The sequence below is a fragment of the Eptatretus burgeri genome, chromosome 13, assembly GCF_056783735.1.
Source record: "Eptatretus burgeri isolate ZD-2024b chromosome 13, Ebu_testis_v1, whole genome shotgun sequence".
NCBI classification, from domain to species: domain Eukaryota; kingdom Metazoa; phylum Chordata; class Myxini; order Myxiniformes; family Myxinidae; genus Eptatretus; species Eptatretus burgeri.
The window spans coordinates 55,812,333-55,837,332 of NC_140973.1; the positions used below are offsets into that span (position 1 = coordinate 55,812,333).

The 25,000-nt window shown below is 44.6% G+C and overlaps 2 protein-coding genes across 2 annotated transcripts in view; one reads left to right on the top strand and one right to left on the bottom strand.

The window, feature by feature from the left end:
* LOC147014519 (peptide chain release factor 1-like, mitochondrial) overlaps nt 1-7,564 on the bottom strand; it is a 98,847-nt gene extending 91,283 nt beyond the window's left edge. The window contains exon 1 of the mRNA XM_085852535.1: nt 7,546-7,564. The gene's annotated coding sequence lies outside the window, so the exon portion shown is untranslated. The remainder of the gene's footprint in view (nt 1-7,545) is intronic.
* The window catches only part of LOC147014524 (uncharacterized), a 124,013-nt gene continuing 101,022 nt past the window's right edge, over nt 2,010-25,000 (top strand). The window contains exon 1 of the mRNA XM_085852527.1: nt 2,010-2,672. Within this exon, the coding sequence (XP_085708653.1) occupies nt 2,244-2,672 (429 nt within the window). The 5' untranslated portion in view covers nt 2,010-2,243. The remainder of the gene's footprint in view (nt 2,673-25,000) is intronic.

A 25,000-nucleotide genomic window follows, 5' to 3' on the forward strand; every position in this document is an offset into this window, starting at 1 on the left:
ATCCCCTCCTCTCCTCCAGCCTCCTCCCCTCCAGCCTCCTCCCCTCCAGACTCCTCCCCTCCAGACTCCTCCCTCCAGACTCACCCCTCCAGACTCACCCCTCCAGACTCCTCCCCTCCCGACTCTTCCCTTCCAGACTCATCCCCTCCTCTCCTCCAGACACCTCCCCTCCCGACTCATCCCCTCCCGAATCCTCCCCTCCCGATTCACCCCCTCCCGACTCACCCCTCCCGACTCCTCCCCTCCCGACTCTTCCCTTCCAGACTCATCCCCTCCTCTCCTCCAGCCTCCTCCCCTCCAGACTCCTCCCCTCCCGCCTCCTCCCCTCCAGACTCCTCCCCTCCAGACTCACCCCTCCAGACTCACCCCCTCCAGACTCACCCCCTCCAGACTCCTCCCCTCCCGACTCCTCCCCTCCAGACTCATCCCTCCCGACTCCTCCCCTCCGCGCTCTTGGCGTCGTGTCCAGCGAAACTTTCATGATATTGTCCATTCTGGGGCGAGAGCATCGTTTGTCCACTCCCAGATGCGCAACCGATCGGACAACGAACCACGTATTAGGATCTTCGGCCAAATCATACCGATTTGCGCTTTTGCTGTTGTTGAATCACAAATGCGCGTCCCCATCACCATCAGTCGTCGACCACGCAAATACCGAGCTTGTGTCACTGTTTACACACTCATGAACAATATATTATGAACATATAGTGTGTTTTTATACATTTATCTGTATATATATATATATATATATATATATATATATATATATATATATATATATATATATATATATATATATATATATATATATACTGTAGTCGATATTTAAATGTATAAATACAGTATATAAACAGAAATTTAATTATGTATTCAGATAGATCATTATATATGTGGATGTATGTAGGTATGTGTATGTATATATGTATATATATATTTATGTATATATACTGTCTGAATTTAACATATGTATGTATATGGATATGGATATGTATATATATATATATATATATATATATATATATATATATATATATATATATATATATATATATATATATATATATATATATATATATACTGTAGTCGATATTTAAATGTATAAATACAGTATATAAACAGAAATTTAATTATGTATTCAGATAGATCATTATATATGTGGATGTATGTAGGTATGTGTATATATATATATATATATATATATATATATATATATATATATATATATATATATATATATATATATATATTTACGTATATATACTGTCTGAATTTAACATATGTATGTATATGGATATGGATATGTATATATATATATATATATATATATATATATATATATATATATATATATATATATATATATATATATATATATATATATATATATATATATATATATATACTGTAGTCGATATTTAAATGTATAAATACAGTATATAAACAGAAATTTAATTATGTATTCAGATAGATCATTATATATGTGGATGTATGTAGGTATGTGTATATATATATATATATATATATATATATATATATATATATATATATATATATATATATGTATATATATATATATATATATATATATATATATATATATATATATATATATATATATATATATATACGTATATATATACTGTCTGAATTTAACATATGTATGTATATGGATATGGATATGTATATATATATATATATATATATATATATATATATATGTATGTATATATATGTATATATATATATATATATATATATATATATATATATATATATATATATATATATATATATATATATATATATATATATATATATATATATATATATATATATGTGTGTGTGTGGGACGATTCGCTTTGACTGATCGTATTCCCGTCAGGAACGCATTCACGGGGAAACGGGACGAACGACCTGGAGCGAGACGCGACGAGGGTCAGACCCAGACGGGGTGGAGGAGGAGGAGAAGGAGGAGGTGCCGCGGAGTGGGAGTGGGGAAAAGGCAAAAGGGCGGAGCAGGGCTCTTGGCCGAGTGTGCCCGTCGATCGAGACGGGAAGCGCACCTCGAATTAGTCCCTCTGTGTGCGCGGGCGGGACGTAGAGCGAGCTGTTAGTGAGGGGGAGGGAGTTACGATCGAGAGGCATTTCCCGGCGTCCGCGGAATGTAGCGGCTCCGAGGCGAAGCTTCTCACACACCGATCTCGTCTCATTATCGGCACCACGACCCCGGCTCGCCGAATATAATGGGGGATACCGGTGTTCCGTGGCCCCCCGCGGCGCCTCCAGTCCCGGCGATGCCGCTGTCAGGACATCAACTTCACCCCCATCACCACCACCTCCATCATCATCACCATCACCATCAGCAGCCTTCGCAGCCGCAGGCTCCGCACAGCCAGAGGCGAGCCGCCGTGGTGCAGCGGCTGAGACAACGTATTGAGCAGTGCCGCCAGCATCACCTGAGCTGCGAGACTCGCTACGAGGTCGCTTGGGCACGGCAACGTGAGCGACAGAGACGAGACAACGACCTCCTGCAGGCACGAGCCCGCCGGACGCTGTCCGGGGCACGCGCACATCCGCGGGGCCTCGAGCGCAGGATCGACGGAGGATGCTCGGGGGGATCCGGAGCGTGCGAAACCCACGAGGGAGACCAGAGAGCCCTTGCTCTGCTCGCGGTAAGTGCTCGTCTCGGTTTGTTTATGGTCGTTTCTTTCTGTCCGTGGACCCTCCTTGTACCACTGGAGTTGGGTGGTGGGGCTGGTGGATCTTTTTTCCTGGTCGCTGTGTCTCTGTGTCTGTCTCTGTCTCTCTGTCTGTCTCTCTGTCTGTCTCTGTCTCTCTGTCTCTCTGTCTCTCTGTCTCTGTCTCTCTGTCTCTCTGTCTCCTGTCTCTCTGTCTCCTGTCTCTCTGTCTCCTGTCTCCTGTCTCCTGTCTCCTGTCTCCTGTCTCTCTCTCTCGCCGAGTGGTGCTATGTGTTCTCACGTGCACCGTTACATGCATTGCTATTCTTTTGACTTCATGTAAGTGCTGTGCAGTTGTGATGTCGTCGCATTTGTGTTGCTCGTAACGACGTCACAATGCTCGAGATCCGCATCACAAAATCGATTTTTTTTTTGTACTTTGAGTCACACTTATTGGGAAGTGAGTCCCAACCTTTATCAGCCGTTATAAGCTAACTGTGATGGTGCATTCAACCACGATGCAGACCACAATACACTGGTCTTGACCCTTTAATGATGTCTGGTTAAGGCCACGTGAAGCTCTCTCTCTATTTCTATCTCTATCTCTATCTCTATCTCTCTCTCTCTCTATTATGTGAAATGTGCTTGTATGTACATGTCCTAAGGACCTCCTGTCTGTAACATCTCCAATTAAGTGACGTATACTAATTGCAATTTATTGTTTCTCACCGTTTTCCCTGCCATCACGTGGGTTGAAGCTAATTAATTTATCCTATTGCAACAAAAGCGTAATTTATCTCAAGTGTTGCGTCCATCATTTTTCAATCGGATGAGGGCTTCTGGGTTAATTCGACATCCAGTGCTCAAGAATGATTACGTGCATCTCCATCACTGGACCCCAAACCCAATGGGAAAACTTCACCCACAGATTCGAGACCGAGACCCCATCGAAGTGAGGTTAACTCAATAAGACTGTATGAAAAGCTCATGTTCGAGTCGAGTAAAGGTGAGAAGCTTGTCAAAGGTCATGGCCTGGCTGGATGAGAGCCCAAAACCCTCAAGTTAGCAGGATGTGGCTCTCACTGACCCGGGCTTATTGGCACGCCATTAGGCCTGCGTGTTATTGCTTCGAGTTGAAATCTCATTTGAGCTCCTTAAAACGACCGTGCTGGGATATCTATTTTGCTTACTTGGATCGTGGATTAAAATACAAGATGGAAGGAAACGAGATATTCTGGTGGAGAACGGTTTCATCACAAACTTGCATCTACGTATCGGAACCCCCGGACATGAGGGTGTGGATATCATTTTGGGAACCTTTAACAACAACTTGAGCTTCTCTTCCATTAGCGATACTCGCCTTTGGTTAGATTTTGTTTCATGTGTAAAACCATTGGCTGCATTATCCTGTCTGAAATATCTTCTCATCAGGAGGATGTTTGCTCTTCTTTTATTGAGTCATGACTGTGAGTGGGGGTTGGGAGTCGCCTGGAAGAGGGGGATACTGTTGATAGGTAAGCCCAGCAACAACAGCAGCATGGGAACTCAAGGAAATGAAAAACACAATTCCGTTGGACGTCCTGGGCTAAGGTGTATCTGGGTGGCACTCCGAGGGTGCACAGTGATTTGGCATCGATTTACATGGATAGGAGCATCAGGTGGCACAAAACCTTCACATGTCCTGAGTACTTCAATTCATCGATCGCTCGCTCATCTGGGTCTGATCACGGGGTACAAAGATTGTCCCAGATCCCCTTAGAGCGCAGGTGAAGCCACTAATAAGTATGTTGCCAGGTAGTGCTTTAGAATCGTGGTTTTGAAACACCGTAATTCCCTTGGCAAAGGGAAAGTCGTGGACATGCTTTTTCTTTCCTTGGCTCCATCTCCTCAAGATGTATGTGTTGATCATCTAAGTAAGCTGTTTCTCAAGGACAAGCTGTGTCTCAATGGATACTTGATTAGCACCTTAGACGACCAACAACACTTGTCACTGTGACCCAGGAGCTTGAGTTGAGGGAAACATCTGCCAATTATACCGAGAAGCCTGCGCTCGCCACATAAGAGATGCTTGCTTACCAAGTTTGGTGGTACAGGTTGCCTCGGGTAGAAGACCTGGTTGTTGATCCAAAGAAGTCTCCAAACTCTCTCCCCAAATATTTCATCGAACATCGTCTCCATTTGCACAAATTTATGGGGCACATTCTACGTTTGTGTGTTCAGTGTTTGCTGGACAGCTCTGTCCCATGAAAGCAATGGGCCCATTTTATTCTCTGTCAAAGCTTTGTTGTGCAGCAGGAGAGCAAAACTGTTGTGGCACGAGCTCCTTTAATGCCAAGGTGCAGATGCTAAAGTGTTTTATGCATCGATTCGTGTGTTTCTGCTGCGCTAAAAAGGCGCACGGCTATTGAGCGGTTCGCTGTGCACGAGAGTGGATACGAGGAGCGTAGGGAGCAGCTATTGGGAGCAGATGGATTAAGTAATGCAGCAAAATGCATGCAGGGCTCGTCCCACAAAGTAGTTGCGTGGGGCTAATCGGGCGTTTACAGGTGATCCCTCTTTAATTCAATTGTCATGTCTTGGGCCATGAGCATTTGGAGCACAACGATCAGGACAATTAGGGTGAGAAATGTAGCAATTATGTAAAGATATCGGTGGGAAAGAATGGAAACGGTGGTCCTCGAGAAGACGAGATTTGCTTGAGAAGTTATGGAAGCATTCTCTGTGAGCAACAAATGAGACAAGCAAATGGATGGAACGCAGGATGGTAATATACCAATACATCAACGGTAAGATATATCATGTCGTGATTTCAGATGATAAGCAGGAAGGAGATGGAGATCAAGGTATGGATATCAGCCAAATCTGAAAGCTCAAGGTTAAAGAACAGATTGTTGAAAATATCAGTGCAGTGAAGGAAAAGCAACTTGCAGTTGTTTCAGATTGCTGCCCAGAAGCCAAATTGCCATCACACAAATTATTCAGCAGGCACAAAATCGCAAGTTCTTTGCTAAGTCAACAAAACATGGAAGTAACATTCCACCACAACCGTTTTGTTTACTCTCGCTTTTTCTTTGTGGGGAATCGTCTGCTGAGCACTAAAGCGCTATCGGTCTCAGCAGTACATAGATAGTTATTCCTTCAGTGTTTGAACATAGCTCACACACAGCCTGACAACAGCAGAGCTAAGGACATACACAAGGGAGTGAAATGGTCTACAACGGATTTGAACGAAATGTACAATCTCAGCAATGAGGATCCTCCACTACAAGCAACTTGTGCTGTGCCACAACATATGTGACTGCAAACATTATGTTCCTCCCAGGCGGCTGTCCCTTCAAGGCTAACGAATGAGTTACAGCATGCCACCTTCCACGCAGCCAATCAGCTATAGTTGACCGATGCCAACATGCCCCGAGGCCAAGGCTGGCTGGGCAAGTAGCCTGGGAGTAGGCGGCTTTCTCATACCCCTTCCCCAACTTTTGATCCACCTCCCCCCAAACCAAACCCCACTCGTCTAGATATTGGCAAGATTTGCAGTTTGTGGAGGAAGGAATAACCTACAGAGGCAAAGAGAGTTGGAAGGGCCAGAGAAGGGCAGTATGTCAATGGTAGTACGGCGAAGGCAGTGTGTTGAGGCCATTACAGGGAGGGCAGTAAGGCAGTAATTTGAGTAGCATTGTGGTGATACACTAGCTAAGTTGCTCATGAGCTGGTTTTCTCTTCTGCACAAATGACGCACTCATTTCAGCCTTATGGTATGCATTGACTTTACAAAGTGCAATGATAACTTGAACAACAGTAGTTTAATACATTTTGAGCTGGGCCATCTTGCTGGCAGAGAAAATATGAAAATGGATGTGGCTGGCATTTTTAGTGCTTGGAATGCAGAAGTGAATGTGGTGCTTGTGAAAAATGAAATGAAAAGAAAACAACAATCGACAGATTATTAGCTAAACCTGTTCAGCTACATTTCATGTGTATTTTGACAGTTCTCTCTCTCTCTCTCTCTCTCTCTCTCTCTCTCTCTCTCTCTCTCTCTCTCTCTCTCTCTCTCTCTCTCTCTCTCTCTCTCTCTCTCTCTCTCTCTCTCTCTCTCTCTCTGACTCTCTGACTCTCTGACTCTCTGACTCTCTGACTCTCTGACTCTCTGACTCTCTGACTCTCTGACTCTCTGACTCTCTGACTCTCTGACTCTCTGACTCTCTGACTCTCTGACTCTCTGACTCTCTGACTCTCTGACTCTCTGACTCTCTGACTCTCTGACTCTCTGACTCTCTGACTCTCTGACTCTCTGACTCTCTGACTCTCTGACTCTCTGACTCTCTGACTCTCTGACTCTCTGACTCTCTGACTCTCTGACTCTCTGACTCTCTGACTCTCTGACTCTCTCTCTCTCTCTCTCCTTGAAACAGGAAATAGCAGTACGAGGATATAAAATGCAAGGTCATTTCATTGCCTGGAAGAGAATGCTGCACCTGTAGCACAAGTGCTCTCAGCAATGGAATGTTTGAAATGGCAGTGTCACTTTGGCTTTAAATTGTGGATCATACGATGGTGTTGGGCTTGGTGGCGCAGTCGTCTTAATATTGAATTAAATGCTGGTCTAGTCGCACGTCAAAAGCATAATGCTTCGAGTCAAACGGTACAAGAGCAGTTGAGATATTGATAAACGATTGAAAAATGCAGTGTGCAGCACTATTGATGGATTGTAAAAAGGACTGAGACATATATACCCAAGCAACCTAGTTAATCCATGTATGCCGACCAAAGAGCCTAGTTAATCCAAGTATATCAACCAAGGACCGAGACATATATTCCTAGACATATCACGTGCTTTTGACATGGTCTGGCACCCTGCCCTACTCACCAAACTCTCTTCCTATGGTATCCAAGGCCATCTCCACTCATGGCGCGCAGACTTCCTCTCGCGTCACAGTCAACGTGTGGCCCTAAATGGAGTTCTTTCATCCCCTCTTCCTGTCCAGGCTGGAGTTCCTCAAGGGAGCGTTCTGGGCCCTGTTCTTTTTCTAGTTTTCATCAACGATCTCTCCGACTCTCTGGAAAATCCTCTTTATCTCTTTGCTGATGACTCCACCCTCTGCCGTACCATCTGTCATCCCTCAGACCGGCAAGCAGCAGCTTCTTCGCTCACTGCAGATTTGGGTAAAATCACAAACTGGTCCAACACGTGGAACTTGTCGTTCAATCTGGACAAATCTCACACTCACTGTCTCTCCAAAAGAACCATTTGGACCCCCCCCCCCCCCAATCCACTTTCTCAACAATCCTCTGGAAGAAGTCCTTGATTTCAAGCTGTTAGGCAGTTGGGGTCTCACGATCTGCCATGACCTTTCCTGGGAAAGCCCCATTTCCAACCTGGCCTCCAAAGCCAGTTGCAGACTGGGAATCCTCCGTCGTGCAAAGTCCTTCCTCGGCCCACCTGAGCTCCTGACCACTTACAAATCTTTCGTCCGCAGCCTGATGGAGTAGTGCTCTCCCCTCTGGGCTGGTGCTCCTGCCTCCCACTTTTCTCGGCTTCACACTGTGGAAACCAAGGCATTTCGGATCATTGGCATCTCCCGCGGTGAGGCTGAGTCTTTGGGCCTCTCACGAATCACTGCTCACCTTCACTCTTTCATTCTTCTTTTTTCCCACCTTTGGAATAAACTCCCTCACTCTTTTCAATTCCATTATTTCCTCCAGGCCTTCAAAACAGCTGTTCACCCCCTCTCCTCTCATCGTCCCCCATCCAAATCCTCGATCTTTTATACCCCCATTAATCCACCCCAAACCCACCCCCTTCAAATTACCTGCTTTCCTTCCTGAAAGTCCTTGGCGTGTCCATCTTGTATACCCCGTGTTTCCCGCCCCATCCCTCTCCCTTCCACAGATCTCCTAATGTCTCTGTTCCCTACTGTTTTGTCCTTCGCACTCCCGCCCCTGTTGTCTCATGCCCCCCTTGCTATGCATTGTGTTAGTCTCATACGAGCCTCGACAAGGTATACAATTTTTTTTTTTAAAAGGACATTAACAATCAGAAAAGTCGTCATAATCAAGAAAATAGAAAATGTTTAAAATAAGTCTCTCAAATCAGGGAACATAGAGACATTGCAACAAACAGTGAGGAAAATATGATTAGCATTACGGAACTGGAGAAAAGAATAGGAAGAGAGGATATAATATAATAGTCTAGTTAAATCACGTATGCACTGTGCGTGCAGCCTAGTTCATGCATGTATGTACCGAGACGCTGAATGTTAATCCGCATACACACTGAGCAGCCTCATTAATCCAGGCACACACCGAGCAGTCATGTTAAACCACATGCAGACTAAAGCCTAAGTCACATTTGCTCTACGGCTAGGATACGGCGGCCGTACCCCCCCCCCCTGAATTGACAGAAATGTGCGGCGGCCGCAGTTTCTGAGGTGGCATCAGGGTGGCCCGACGCCGTATGGCTATCTTTTACAGGCTGTAGGGGTCGCCGTGGAATTATAGTGCGGAGTTATAACTTTCATTTCTACGTTGACCGTAGCAATTCGACAAGCCAAGCCATGATGTAGATGTGTTCCACGTCGACCGTATGTAGGGCGTAAGGTGGGCTTGCGTTATTCGTGCGGCTGCCGTAGGCTCTTATCAATGAAAAATGAATTTTGCCAACCCCCAAAAAATTACGGTGGCCGCACTATTTCCACGGTCGCCGTAGGGTAGTCCTAAGGTGTCCCTGTGTTCAACATAAGGTGGCCTTGCGGTCTGTGTGACTACCTGCGAGCAACGCAGGGTCGACGTATGGTTCCCCTACGCCGCCGTGCGTCCTACATACAGCCTCCGTGGCAGTCTGCGTCGACCGTGCGTCCACCGTGCGCTACCGCTAGAGATCGGAGTATAGGTGTTTGCCTAGTACTCCGAACTGGTATATTCACTTATATATATATATATATATATATATATATATATATATATATATATATATATATATATATATATTATAGTTATGGTATATTCAGTTATATATACTGGTATATTCCGAACTGTTATATTTTTATTTCAGTAAAAAAAGAGCTGGTATATATACTGTACCTACTCTTTACCGTCTGTCTGGCCGCACGTTCGCCTTGGGGCCCCCCTGCAGTCCCCCTGCAGTCCCCCTGCGGTCGGCTTGCGGGCAACTTGTGTCTGCCTTGAAAATTCTATGGCCGCCGCAGGGATGCCCTAAGGTCACCGTGCGACATCAAATCAAAGACCGTACGGTATCCCCACGTTTTCGCTCTCCACAATTTATAAATACGCCGCCGTGCGGATCCCCGAAAAATAAAAACATATGTGACTGCTACCGTATTTTCACGACTATAAGGCGCATATAAACGTCTTAGATTTTTGTCAAAATGTGCGACGCGCCCTATAGTGCAGTGCGCCCTTTGTGTGTATAAAAGAACAGGTATGTGCGGTATGCAGAACATTGCTGTTTTAACAACCCCGAAAATGGCAAAGAGACACGCTTATGAAGCTCAGTTTAAACTGAAGGCGATCAGCTATGCGGAGGAACATGGGAATCGAGCCGCGGCGAGGAATTTCCAGATCAACGAGTCGATGGTTCGAAAGTGGAGGAAGCTGGAAAACGAGCTGCGACAGGTGAAGAAGACGCAGCTGAGTTTCCGTGGAAACAAGGCGAGGTGGCCAGAGTTGGAGGAAAGACTTGAGCAGTGGATCGTTGAGCAAAGAGCAAGTGGGAGGAGCGTTTCGACGGTCACGATCCGACTGAAGGCAGTATCGATAGCGGAGGAAATGAAAATCGAACATTTCCACGGAGGTCCGTCTTGGTGCTTTCGCTTCATGAAACGGTGCCATTTTTCCATCCGGACCAGGACTACGATAGCGCAGCAACGTCCGGCGGATTATCAAGAAATGATGGAAAACTTCCGCTCCTACTGCAGCAAGCACATCTGCGACAAACGGATCCAGCCGAGCCATCGGCGTGAACCGGCCGTTCAAAGTGAGGCTGCGAGCGGCGTGGGAGCGGTGGATGACCGAAGGAGAGCACAGCTTCACAAAGGGTGGAAGGCAGTGCCGGGCGAGTTACGCCACAGTTTGCCACTGGATTGTTGATGCCTGGGCTAACGTGTCTGCTGGCACTGTTGTCCGAGCTTTCGCTAAAGCCGGCATCATTTCGGAGGAGCCGCACGGTGCAGAAAGTGACTCTGACGGCGAGGAAGGTGGACCTGCTAGGTTGGGTTTAGCGCAGTTCGATTCCGAAACAGAGGATGAGGATTTCGATGGATTTGATTAAAGACTATTACCGGTATTTGATTGTTTTAGTATTTTTGTAACTAATACTTTAATAAAGCACAACCAAACTCAATTTTGCTCCCGATCTATTTTTAAATACGCACACTTGTGTGCTTGTGTGAGTGTGTTGTTGTACGGCGGACGTACGTAGTAGAGGATATTCATATAAAACCCGCGCCCTATCGTGAGGAGCGCCTTATGTGTGTGTCAAATACAGGAACGGCACACACAACTTAGACTGCGCCTTTTGGCACGGTGCGCCTTTTGGTCGTGAAAATACGGTACATTGTGTGACCATGGAAATACTGCGGCCGCCCTATAATTGCTAGTGGCCGTAGATTTTGTAGACCCTGCGGCCACCGCGCCAAATGTGACTTAGGCCTAAGTGGTCAAGTTAATCCATGTACACACTAAGCAGCCTAGTTAATCCACGTATGTTAACGCAAGCAGCCGAGTTAATCCACGTATACCAACCCAAGCAGCTGAGTTAATCCACGTATGTCGACCCAAGCAATTTAGTTAATCCATGTATGCTGACCAAGCAGCCTAGTTAATTCAGGTATACCGATCAAGCAGCCTAGTTAATCCGTGTATGCTGACCAAGCAGCCTAGTTAATCCAAGTACGCACTAAGCAGCCAAGTTAATCCACATATGCCGACCCAAGCAATTTAGTTAATCCATGTATGCCGACCAAGCAGCCTAGTTAATCCAGGTATACTGACCAAGCAGCCAGGTTAATCCGTGTATGCCGACCAGGCAGCGAAGTTAATCCACATATGCCGACCAAGCAGCGGAGTTAATCCATGCATGCTGACAAAGCAGCCTAGTTAATCCGCGTATGCACCGAGCAGCTGCGTTAATCCGCATACACACCGAGTAGCATTATGGATTGATGTACACACAAAGTAGCCTAGATTTAATCAATGTACACACCAAGTAGCCGAGGTAATCCACGTACACACCGAGCAGCGTAGTTAATTCATGTACACATCGAGCAGCCTATAATTAATCCCTCTGCACTCTGAGCAACCTGCTTAATCCATGTGCACACCGAGCAGCATAGTTAATTGATGTGCACACCGAGCATCCTGGTTAATCCATTTATGCACAAAGCAGCCTCATTAATCCACATATACACACCGAGCAGCCTAGTTAATTCGCATACACACCGAGCACCCTGTTAATACATGTACACACAGCGTAGCATAGTTAATCCGCATACACACCGAGCAGCCAACTTAATGCACGTACACACCAAGCAGTGTAGTTGATTGATGTACACACCGAGTAGCCTCGTTAATCCACGTACACACTGAGCAGCCGAGTTAATCCATGTCTGCACAAGGCAGCCGAGTTAATCCACCTTCACACCATACAGCCCAAGTTAATCCATGTATACACCAAGTAACCGAGTTAATTCATGTATGCACAAAGCAGCCGAGTTAATCCACGTACCCACCATACAGCCTAGTTAATCCATGTATACACCAAGCAGCCTAGTTGATCCACGTGTGCCTCAAGCAGCCGAGTTAAACCATGTATGCACCAGATGACCTGGTTAATCCTCGTACACGCCGTACAACTTAGTTATCGATGTATGCACTGAGCAGTCTACTTAATCCATATACTCACCGAGCAGTTTATTTAATCCACGTGCCATGAGTAGTCGAGTTGAAAACTTCTTGCTTCTCTCCTCCTGCCCGCTCTTCCCTCCATCCTATGCCATCCAGGCCCTTATGGTCACACGCTGCCATTCTTCAAGAATCTCACACTTGGTCACGCTCCAAAATCTACCCTGAACGCTCACACAGCAGTGATTATTTACTGGAACTGGGCATTTATTACATATTATTTCAGCTCTATTATTTCTTTAAATTTCATCCAAATCAGGACAAACCATTAGCTATGCAAGAATGTATGAATGATTCACACTGGTGGTTCGAAAATGTTATATCAATAGAGGGTTGATCAATAAGTCTGTGGGCTAACAACACCGTATAAAAAACGAGGACACTCAGTAGAGCGCATACCTCCGCCACATAATGCCTAATCCACGAGAACATATCGGCCCAATACATTTTTGAAATATCATACCATATATCGTTTTTGGCCCTATCTCTCAATGGTGAAAAATCACTTTAAAATTAAATAATTCGCGTATCCAGATTCAGATCTTGACCAAAATCGAAACGGTTCGGCGTGGTCACACACCCAACCTCTCCACAACTTTTTGAGATATCATGCGATTGTTGCGAATTCACGCCCGCCGGCGTGCGAACAGCCACGTAACTCGAATCGCGGCACGTCACCCACCGGACGGACAATTCAGTCGTGACCCTCTTGGAACAACGCCGGGAGCTAGTCACGGGTGGGGGTTTAACCTCACCACGATCGTGCCAATTGCCCACCTGCGCAGGATAGGGTTGCTTGCCAAATTCGATCTACCTAAGTACCTGCGCGAATGGTCAACCGGGCGATCGCACCTCGCCATGGGCCGACTCCAGACACGAACCGCTTAAGCGGTCCGTTCCGTGCTACAGTGATAACCGAGCGGCGTTATCGTCGGCCTCAACGGTTCCGATTAATTACCGGGATGTTGCACCCACTACGTACCCCTTACGTGATGCAAGATGGAGGGTCAATAAAAAAGGAAAAGAGACGGAGCAGAGCGGGAACAGTTCAACAAGCAAGCATTTTATTCACACGCACACACACAAGCACGGAAGGTACATATTTACAGCCATACAATTATGCACAAAAAGCAAATGTAACAAAAGAAACGATGCAGAGCTACAACCGACTATACACGTACACACGGCAACACTTAAAACAATACTACTTGAGCCAGACTGGCGCCACCCACAAACATTTACACAAAAACCCCAAAGAAAAGAAAGAAAGAAGTCGCGACTTCCCTTTTATGGCTGGTGAGTCCCTCTCCCACGACCGTCAGCGTGGTCGCGCCTGGCTCCGACCTCTCTCGCGGCCGGCGAACCCTCTCTGGCACTCCCCGTCCGGACGCGCAGGTCCACCTCACTACTGGCGCTCCCGCGTCTCCCGTCCGTGCCTTCGTGACAGGGCCACTCGCCAAGGCGCGGGCGCAGGACCTCTTCCCGAAGACCAACTCTCCACAAAAACCAACCGAAGACCAACCAGCCCACCAGCCAAGACGAAGAGGAAGCGGCGGAAGAGGAAGCGGCTCAAGAGGAAGCGGCTCAAGAGGAAGCGGCTGAAGAGGAAGCGGCTCAAGAGGAAGAGGCTGAAGAGGAAGAGGCTGAAGAGGAAGCGCTCAAGAGGAAGAGGCTGAAGAGGAAGCGCTCAAGAGGAAGAGGCTGAAGAGGAAGCGCTCAAGAGGAAGAGGCTGAAGAGGAAGCGCCAGCGCGCCCGCCCGTGTCCGTCTTTTATAGCGCCGGGCTCCGCCCTTCGCCCCGCCCCGTTCTCAGCTCCACCTTCCTTTGAGAGGGTTCCCGAAAAGGGCGTTCCCTCACGCTTTCCCTCCACCCCGCCCCATGCGGGGGCCGGGGGAGTCAGTTTTTGGCTCTGGGCCAGAGAATTATTCCCCCAAAATGAGACCCCTCCTTCACATGACCTCTGACCTTTGACCTGCATCGCCCCTCCTCCACTCCAAAGCGCGGGGAAGTCAAACAGAAGAAACAGGCGGGGAAACCTGCGCATTCTCGCAGTTCCCACCTTGGCGCCTTTGTTTGCCGTTTTGAAGCAGACGTAGTGGCGAAGATGTGGTAGTGTAGATGGTGGAGGTGGTGAAGATGTGGTAGCGAGTGAAATATTTTTTATACAATCTTAAAACGTCTCCAAAACATCCCATTTTTACCAGAATTTCGACAACCCAGTGTTAAGCGTCCGAAGCGATCGCAAAACTCAAAGACAAAATTAAAATCGAAGTTAAAACGAACTCGTAACGTCGACCGAAACAAAAATACTCCATTTCTCCACATGAATTTACGGAATTATGTTTGACCTCACTGTGACCTTGACCTTTGACGGATTTTGACCAAAATCTAATCAGCGCTAGCCATCACCCTCCTGAATCACGTGGTGTAATTTGACATTGGTAGCTTCTTCTATTCTCGAGTTATCGTGCCTACAAACAAACACACAAACACACGCACACACACAAACACACAAACAGAGGACAGAAGTCATCAATATACTTACGAAATCTAAAGATTTCGTAAGTGACAAACAGACAGAATTACTGACAATAATGGTCACCTATTTCGGCAACCCAACAGACAGACAGACAGACAGACAGACAGACAGAATAACAAAATCAACGAACCAAAATATTTGAAAAATCTTCGATTTTGCAAGTAATAAACAGACAGTTAGGGTGAAAACATAACCTCCTTCACCTTTGGTGGCAGAGGTAAATATTTCATAAAATTATTGGAGTAGCAGTATGTAGAGAATAGCATTCTGTAATTCACCATTATGGACTTATTGATCACTCTTTGTTTCTGCCTTGTGAAACATCCACAACCCCTATTTAAATACAGCTTGTGTAAAGGCCGTTCGATGGCATAAGCTTGTATCAAGTCTTGCGTCCTGTGTAGAGAATGTAAGAGAAAATGAAAGAAGAACAACCAGTGATCATTTGAATCCTCCAAGTGTCTCTCATCCTTGGACAAGAGATATAAATTTAGGACTTCATTATTATCTGTCAGGCTTAAAAGTACAGCAACTTAAGAGCTGCAGTCTATGATTAATTATCAGCACCTTCTGATTAACATAAATAAAGATACATTTGTTGTCCATTTGGTGCAAGAGAGACTGAACTGATTGCTTGAAATTTCGTTTAATAATTATTCATTAAATCTGTAGCAAAAACTTGAAGGTTATTTTCTCGATACACTGCTGATGTTTTGCTAGTCCACGGTACCAGATGCACTCGGTCAGTGGTTTGAGCATCTGCTTTGGGCCTGGCAGGTTGGCGGTTCAATCCGACCCTGGCCGGATCGTACAAAAAAGTTCAAAACGTAATGCTGCTTCGCTCGATGCTCAGCATTTAGAGGATAGAGCACTTACAAATCCAGTGGGTTGGTCTGTTTATCAGAGGAGAGTGACGTCAGAGCATGTCACCGCTATGTTTGTTGTACATAGATAAAGTCCAGACACAAGGGAAAGGACAGACAGTAAAATAGATAGAGGAGGGGAGGATACGTAGTCACCTGTAAGAGTTTTGGGGAAGGTTATTGAAGGCAGAAAAGATCGATGGTCGGGATGGGAGAAGACATAGGATGGTAGTGTACCCGCTTGCTTGAAGCCCTGGAGTCGGATGGCACGGCCTCAGCAAGGCAATTCTATAGATTGGAGAAAAGAGGAACAAATTTTGACGAGCTTGACATTGCAGTGTTCATCAATTATTTTCAAACATTCTGCAGTTTATTGAAGTTGGCATTGTTGTATGTTTAATCGTGTAATTATTATTTGACCAATTTTTCAACCACTTTTTATTACCCTCACTGGAGGAGAGGGTATTGCATTTGGGTCTGTTTGTCCACATATCATGTGCCAACTTATAGAATTTTTACACATTATCATTTTTGAACTGATTGCGTCGATAAAGTATGTACAATTTGAATGCCAGTACGTCTATATTATAGACTGCACAAAAGTCCTGGCGAGGGTCTGCTATCTTTGATTGCTCATTCTAGTTTACACAATGTATTTGTTTGGACAAAGAAACGTTTGTCGTGGTCTCTCGTGTTGGATAGTTTGACGAGTTGGCCGGAAAAGTTTGGCACGAAGTAGAACTTTACGAGTTATCAACGGAACTTTGTATTATTGGGTGGTCGCTAGAGTACCCTTATTTTCACTTTTTCCGTCTGTCTATGTTTGTATGTTTGTTTGTATGTAATGGACAGCTCTGGAGGCCAGAGGAGTCAACCGATTTTGATGAAACTTGACAGATAGGTTCATACCAGGATCGAGTTGTATGCTTTTGAGTACCGTTGCTATGGACACCACCGTTGCCTAGCAACGGGACTTTGAATTTTTTGAAAAATCCCCAAAAATTATTTTTTCGAAAATCAAAAATCGGTTTCCAGGATTTTATGCGCAATGTAATCAACCTCTTCGTCAAAAATTTTCAGCCCGATCCGTCAAAAACTGTATGACGAGTATGCAATTATGTAGCGACCACCCATGTTGCCGACCGGCTTGTTTTTCTTCTTTTTTGCACGAGTACCAAGTGTGAGCAAAGAACACTTTGGTGTCATCTACATATTACATATGCATGGAGGGAGGAGGTCGAGTTGACGAATTGGAAATTGTGAGGGGGGGATTCAAGGGAGGAAAGGGAGGGGAGGGTAAAGCGGTCGTGGAGGGGAAGAACAAGGGGTTGGGAGGATAGAGGAGGAATTTCAATTTGTGAAAGGATTGGCCTGTTTAGTGTTCCTATCTGAACCCCTGAGTCAAATCCCATATACCACATGTATTGTCCCCTGTTAAGGGAGGCAAGAAGAATGTGGATAACCGAGAAGGGGGATGCAGAGTGAGCTTCCATAGTTTTACATCTATCAAAGTTTATTTTTGTATCTAACTGAATACTTAGTGTTGGCATATAAAATTGATAGGATATCCAAATAATAATAAAATATTAGGATTACAATGAGACGTATTAAGAGCAGGTTGAAGAAAGAGCAAAGGGACTTGTTATATTACAATTGTGATTAAACAAAGACATTTGCATTAATAAGGTAGAGGAACCTTTTGACAATGGAAAGTGAATGAGCATTAAGCTAAATTGAGTGGGAAAAGTTGAGCACTAAACTGTCACTAATGAATCTTTGAACTTCACCATCATGCAAGTAATGCGTTAACCATTCTAATTTGGGCATTAACTTATGATTCATCAAACAAACGGCTCGATTGTTTCTCTTCTCTTCGCAGGCACTCAGAGAGTATAGAATATGGTGGCTGGGCTCAGGCCTTGAGGGAACTATTTTTTTCCAGCAAAAGCACATTTGGTTCTGAGCTCACTGTGAATCAATGGTAAAGGAGAACGAGAAGCTCCAGGGCTGGGACTCAGCTGGGGATGAGAGTACTGTCCACTTGTACTACATGGGAGGAGAGGGTCATGTGGACCTGCAGGGGAAAATCCAGGAATTGGGTAGGGGGGGGGGTTTCCAAATAACAGAAAATCTAAGTCATATGAACGTCATGAAAACTTTATTGCAACTTTCAAATAAATGCACATTCACATCTTCTTTGATATGCATGTATTGTGCAAAAAGATATAAAAGTTAATTAATTTAGTATTTAAATGCATAACTAAAAATAAAATAGCTTGAATTCAATAAGCTTCAAGTTTCTATCTTAAATATCATGACTAGTGAGACCTACCTGAGTGATGGTAGTGTCTATATGACATACTAGAAGGAGTTCTGGGTGACCAGGGAACCCCTGGGTTTGCCACTGACCTGAGTGTTATATAGTGTTCTGTTAGTATTTGATTTGTATACATATAGTACGTGCTATATAGACAGGGAGTATGTAGTGACGAATAGATGTACTAAGTTTCCAGGAGTGCACGATGATGAGTACACGAGCTGCAGCACAAGGTTGAGAGCAAGCCATTGGAGGCAGTGCTCCCAAATCTCACAATCCGAGCCTTGGCAACACCTCGTGCCCAAATACATATCCTTCCTAGTGTGTGTGTGTGTGTGTGTGTGTGTGTGCGTGTGTGCGTGTGTGCGTGCGTGCGTGCGTGCGTGCGTGCGTGTGTGCGTGTGTGCGTGCGTGCGTGCGTGCGTGCGTGCGTGCGTGCGTGCGTGCGTGCGCGCGCGCATGCTTGCTCTTGTGCCAGGGAAATGATATTCCATATGATTACAAGCGGAGCAGACAAAGTGTCAGACAATGAATCTCCTCTAGTGTTGCTGGTGTGCCTCGTCATACCTAGTCATCGCCAGGAGCGTCAGAGATTGCACACAAAGCTACATGAAGCCATCATTTCATTAATACCCTCCATGTACACATGCCTTGGCATTCGCTGTCATTTTGCCCATCCTTGAGCTGCGTTAGTACAAAACAAACGATCTGCTTCATACGTGCTTGATTACATGAGCAACATGGCCTAATTGCATTCAAATATTTTGTTGACCTTTCGTATGTTCTGAAAAGTCTGGTGTTGGCTTAACGGTTAACATGGCTACCTTAGATCTTTGGGTCTTGAGTTTGACCCCCTGTCGTGCCGTTAGATAACACCATGTGGGTTGACTCAGCCTGTCATCCTTCTGAGGTCGGCAAAATGAGTACCAGCTTACTGGAAACAGGGGGCACTGCATCAGTGGCACAGCCACATTCCCAGCAATGATGCAACCAGTAGCCGCAGGATCTATACGGAATAATAACAACTTGTTGTGAATCTATTTGAGTTGAATTTGTCCCCTTGTTCATGTTAAATGCTCATCCAAAGATCATGATGATGCCATCAGGGGCCAAAACCAGTAGCTGAATTGAACAGTGCACTGGAACCATCATACTGATTTACTTGTCATTATTGTTCCTTCGTGAACTTAATTAATCATGCTCGTACACAACACTGTACACAACCCCATACTCTGTCGTCATTCCTGAGCGAAAGGGTAATAAGGTACCTTTGTTACGACACAGTCAAAGAGCCGGAGAGCATGCCTGTTGGTAATCTGCATGACGTAATTATACATCCACAGTGCAATTTCAAGGTAAATCCAAGAAACATGTGTTTTTTTGTGAGGGCACTCAGGTGTCAGAGCTTTGGAAAACAAAAAGCATGTGAGCATGCACCGCAGAACATTTCAAAACACTGAGCAAGGTAGGCTGGTTGTTGACACCGGCACAATGAACGGCTGATCAATCTTAAAGAACATTCTTGGAGTTGCTCTCAGCCGTCGATCATACAACATCACGATGATTGCATTATTGACTGAACAGCTGTGGACCTTCAGAACTCGTGCTCTATTTGTCTTCAGAGATGGCAGGCGGGACTTAGAACTCCCGTGAAATGGGTGACGCAAGAACAGCCTTTGCCATTGATCTTGTACAAAGGAGAGAAAGTGGACAAGGCAAGTTTATTACAAAAAGAGAGGACACACACACAGATGATATATTTCTTAAAACTTAAAATTTTCCAAATAAGTCGAGGCTCATGGAGGAGCGAAAGGACAGTGTGATGGGTTAACAGAATGGCAAAGAGGAGGAAGGTAATGGGCAGACAAGAATGCACAGATAGATGCACAACAGCATGAGAAGATAAGAGGCAGGAAGGGAAAAAGGAAGGGGGTCGTTGCGTGTTGAAAAGTTTTAGAATGGGACTTGGGAGACACCATGAGGGGACAATTGGCAGCAGCCATGAAGGACTGGAGGGAAGAGGGAAGACTGAAGGAAACAAACGTAAGGATTAGGTTCCACAGATTATAGAAAAGTGGAATGAAGGAAGAGAGATAATCAAACAAGTCGGTTCCACAAATGAGAAAAACGTGGGATTAAGGAGTAGAAGCAAACTTAAAGTTCGGACTTGGTAAGATGACTAGGTGTGAGTTTGTGGGAGAACATGTGCCACCTCGAGGGCGGTGGAGCGGGCTGGGTGGACAGAGACAAAAAGATGGGTATTAGAGAACTGAAAGACCATTAACCTGCCTGTGGTGAGTGAAGAGCCAACTCTGGGACTTGGCCTCGAGCCGAGAGATGCCAATAACTCAGAGCCTTTGATTAGATTGTCACCAAGAGCTACATCAATTCAGAATGAGGAGTCATACTTCCTGGTTCTGTGGATGAAGGCCTTTCATACTGTACTCAGAGGTGGATGGCTTGGAATGGACTTTCATCTGTGGAGCCAGATATCGAGCAGCTTCCATGTCAGCTTGGAGATATGGTCTGCGCAAGACAGGTTATGGTTGGCAGTGTGGTTTTGGAGCTCCAGAGACTCCACCTCACCCCATGGGATGTCCAACTACATGTACTGAGAGATTTGCCAGCTGATCTTTTTGACGAACAGAACGAGAGTGTGGGACATTCCTGCATTTAATGGAATGTTTCAAGTACTTGACCGGTCACTTGTTTTTTTTTTTTTTCCACATGTTTCCAGCAGACAAGGATTCTGTTCGAGCTTGCTTGTTAGATGTGTGGGGTACATGGTGGACCCAGAAACAAAATGGTACAGTGGATGAGAAGCAGAAAGCTCATTGATTTAGATTCAATACTAACAACAAGATTGATTGGTCTTGGTATGAACATTAGCCTCAAGAGGTAGAGCACAGGACAGGATGTTCTCCAGAGCACCCCACTGATTGTACTCACAGAGAAAACCAAGTAACCATTCAAGGAGGGCATCCTGAAAATCATTGGCTGACAGCTTGGAAAGCAAGTTTGAATGCCATACAATATCGAAAGCATGAGGGATGACACTCACATCATGTTCAAAATTCAAGACATCCATCAATTTTTGAGTGATAAGAATTAAGTCAGGTGTCCCGAGTATAAATTTAAACAAGTTGGTGTTAAACACTTCCCAGAAAGAAAGCAAACTTTCCAGCATGAACAATATATTCTCATTTCCTTAAATGTCCATTTATATTCTGTATGTTTTCATAACTCTTCCATTACTATATATTGTGAACATTTTAACATTTCATGCGAATTATTTCAGCAACATAATTGTCATCCCCATAAGTAATCTGATCTCCTGTTGGAACAATTGATGAAATCAACAAACGTTGATTGAGGAATGATAACTGCCGTGGGAAGCAAGGAGAAACTGACGTTTCAAGTGTTAACCCTCCGTTGGAGCGAAAGACGCATCGCTCTGATCCAAAGTGAGGCATCACTCTTTTGCTCTGACAAAGGTTTAATGCCCAAAGCGTCAGCGTCTACTTGGTTCCCATGGAGGTTTAGCGTACCTTATTGACCGTCCTGTTGATTTCATCCATTGTTGTACCTGTCTGCCAACACAAATCGACACTAGCCTTAATGAGCAAGACCAGTTCTTCATTCTACTCTGATCTATTGGAGTGGAACCATTTTTGAAACTTACCTAGTGTGATCATTATGATGTTTAAAGAGCAGAAGCAGCCTTACTGTCGTCAACCGAATCCTCAGTCTGTGGAGAGAATGTTGAATTCTAACATGGTACCATCCTACAGGCCTCCACTTTCTGAAACATAGCATAGTACCAACCGAAAGGCCTGTACTTTTTAAAACAGTATGGTACCAGCCTAAAGGCCTCCACTTTGTGAAATGTAGCATAGTACTCACCTAAAGGCCTGTACTTTTTAAAACAGTATGGTACCAGCCTAAAGGCTTACACTTTGTGAAACATTGCATAGTACTAACCTAAAGGCCTGTACTTTGTAAAGTATGGTATGGTACCAGCCGATAAGCCTCCAGTTTGTGAAACATAGCATAGTACTAACATAAAGGCCTATACTTTGTGAAACATAGTGTATTACCAACCTACAGGCCTGCAGTTTGTGAAACATAGCATAGTACTAACATAAAGGCCTATACTTTGTGAAACATAGTGTATTACCAACCTACAGGCCTGCAGTTTGTGAAACATAGCATAGTACTAACATAAAGGCCTATACTTTGTGAAACATAGTGTATTACCAACCTACAGGCTTACACTTTGTGAAACATAGCATAGTACTAACATAAAGGCCTATACTTTGTGAAACATAGTGTGGTACCAGCCTAAAGGCCTACACTTTGTGAAACATAGCATAGTACTAACATAAAGGCCTATACTTTGTGAAACATAGTGTGGTACCAGCCTAAAGGCCTACACTTTGTGAAACATAGCATAGTACTAACCTAAAGGCCTGTACTTTGTGAAACAGTATGGTACCAGCCTAAAGGCCTACACTTTGTGAAACATCGCATAGTACTAACCTAAAGGCCTGTACTTTGTGAAACAGTATGGTACCAGCCTAAAGGCCTACACTTTGTGAAACGTAGCATAGTACTAACCTAAAGGCCTATACTTTGTGAAACATAGTGTGGTACCAGCCTAAAGGCCTACACTTTGTGAAACATAGCATAGTACTAACCTAAAGGCCTATACTTTGTGAAACATAGTGTGGTACCAGCCTAAAGGCCTACACTTTGTGAAACATAGCATAGTACTAACCTAAAGGCCTGTACTTTGTGAAACAGTATGGTACCAGCCTAAAGGCCTACACTTTGTGAAACATCGCATAGTACTAACCTAAAGGCCTGTACTTTGTGAAACAGTATGGTACCAGCCTAAAGGCCTACACTTGTGAGACATAGCATAGTACTAACATAAAGGCCTACACTTTGTGAAACAGTATGGTACCAGCCTAAAGGCCTACACTTGTGAGACATAGCATAGTACGAACATAAAGGCCTACACTTTGTGAAACATAGTGTGGTACCAGCCTAAAGGCTTACACTTTGTGAAACATAGCATAGTACTAACCTAAAGGCCTGTACTTTGTGAAACAGTATGGTACCAGCCTAAAGGCCTACACTTGTGAGACATAGCATAGTACTAACATAAAGGCCTACACTTTGTGAAACATAGTGTGGTACCAACCTACAGGCACACACCTTGTGAAACATATATTTTGCCAACAGATTCCATTGCATGGTAGTTTGCGGAAACAACAAAATGCAAAGGGACAAGGACCACAAGCACCATGTTGTTATGACTGACTGGACACCAGACACAGTCAGATTAAAACAAAGATAATCTGTATTGATGAATATGTTTGATTATTGATATCAGGAGATAATTGGCTGGACATTTAGGTATCATACACCCAAGGAAATTGCGCTGAGAGGTTGAGGAATTATTTTAATAAAAGAAGTAAAAATGAAGCCATCATTCGTACATGGTATGGTTTCATGAATTTGAAAGACAATAGAGTTCTTCAGAGCCGGTTCCTCTTTTGTCTGCCATGGAACAACAATCAAGTTCTCGGTTTTCTTTGCGTCTCAGAAGAACTCTTTACATGGCTTTGATTCTTTTGACACGGTGAATGAAATGGATGTGGAATGCGTCGTTCATTTTTGAAACCTTCGGTTGTACACGCATTGTGCAAGATGAAATATCGTACGAGTTAATGAGTGCTCTCTGCTCATGGATATTAATGATAATGAAACGATGTGGAATATATTTACTTTTGCTCCCTTGTATTATCCTTTTCGTTTGTCTTCTCTCTTTGCCTGTGTTCCAACCTCATTTATTTCACCTTGTGTGGGGCCGGTAGAGATTTCGGGGGTTTTGCTACCATTGCCGTCACTTGTGTTTCTCAGCTCAATAGCTGCTTCTTGGCTCTTTTGCATGATCCTTTGTTTTTCCTCATCACCGACGTTATTCCCACAGCGATGTCTAACAGTGGTGTTGATCTAAAAAAAATTCCGTTCCTCAAGACAATTGCACGCTGTCTCTTTGAGATGAAGGTTCGTGCTCCCTCCCTGTGGATACGGTTGTGTTTTTTTGGGGTTTTTTTTTTTTTTACTGTCTCAGCCTCATGGAGGAGCTTGTTATACCAATGTCACATGCATAACAACAAGAGATCGGTGCATCGTTGTACGAATTACGAGGACACAATGGACAAAACAACATGGCAAATGGGATCTGCACCTGGGATCCCAGTATCAAAGACTAGTAATACTGTAATGTTGATCTACACCTGGAAACTCAGTTACGTTTACAAGTGAGCTGAGACGTGTATGAGAACAAGGCTCGCGTGCTGTCCGGCGTATTCATCACAAGGTAGAACCATGGATAGGCAGCCACTGGTGCACAAAAATAGCTCCCAAGACATTTCCTGTTGATTTGCAATGGCTCTTGAAACGTTTCTGGGGCCCAAAGGGGTAAAGCTGTGGTCTAGTTAGACAGTGTATTAAGCTTTGAGGTTTTTGTAAAGTAAGAATTTTGAACACGTCTGCAGGTGGACATGCTGGTGGAGAGTATTTAGTGCCAAGACATGAACAATTTGTCTGCAATTGGTTGTGTGCAATACCGGGCGGTGTGTGAGCTTTCACTGTTTTCTCTGCTGAGGAAGGC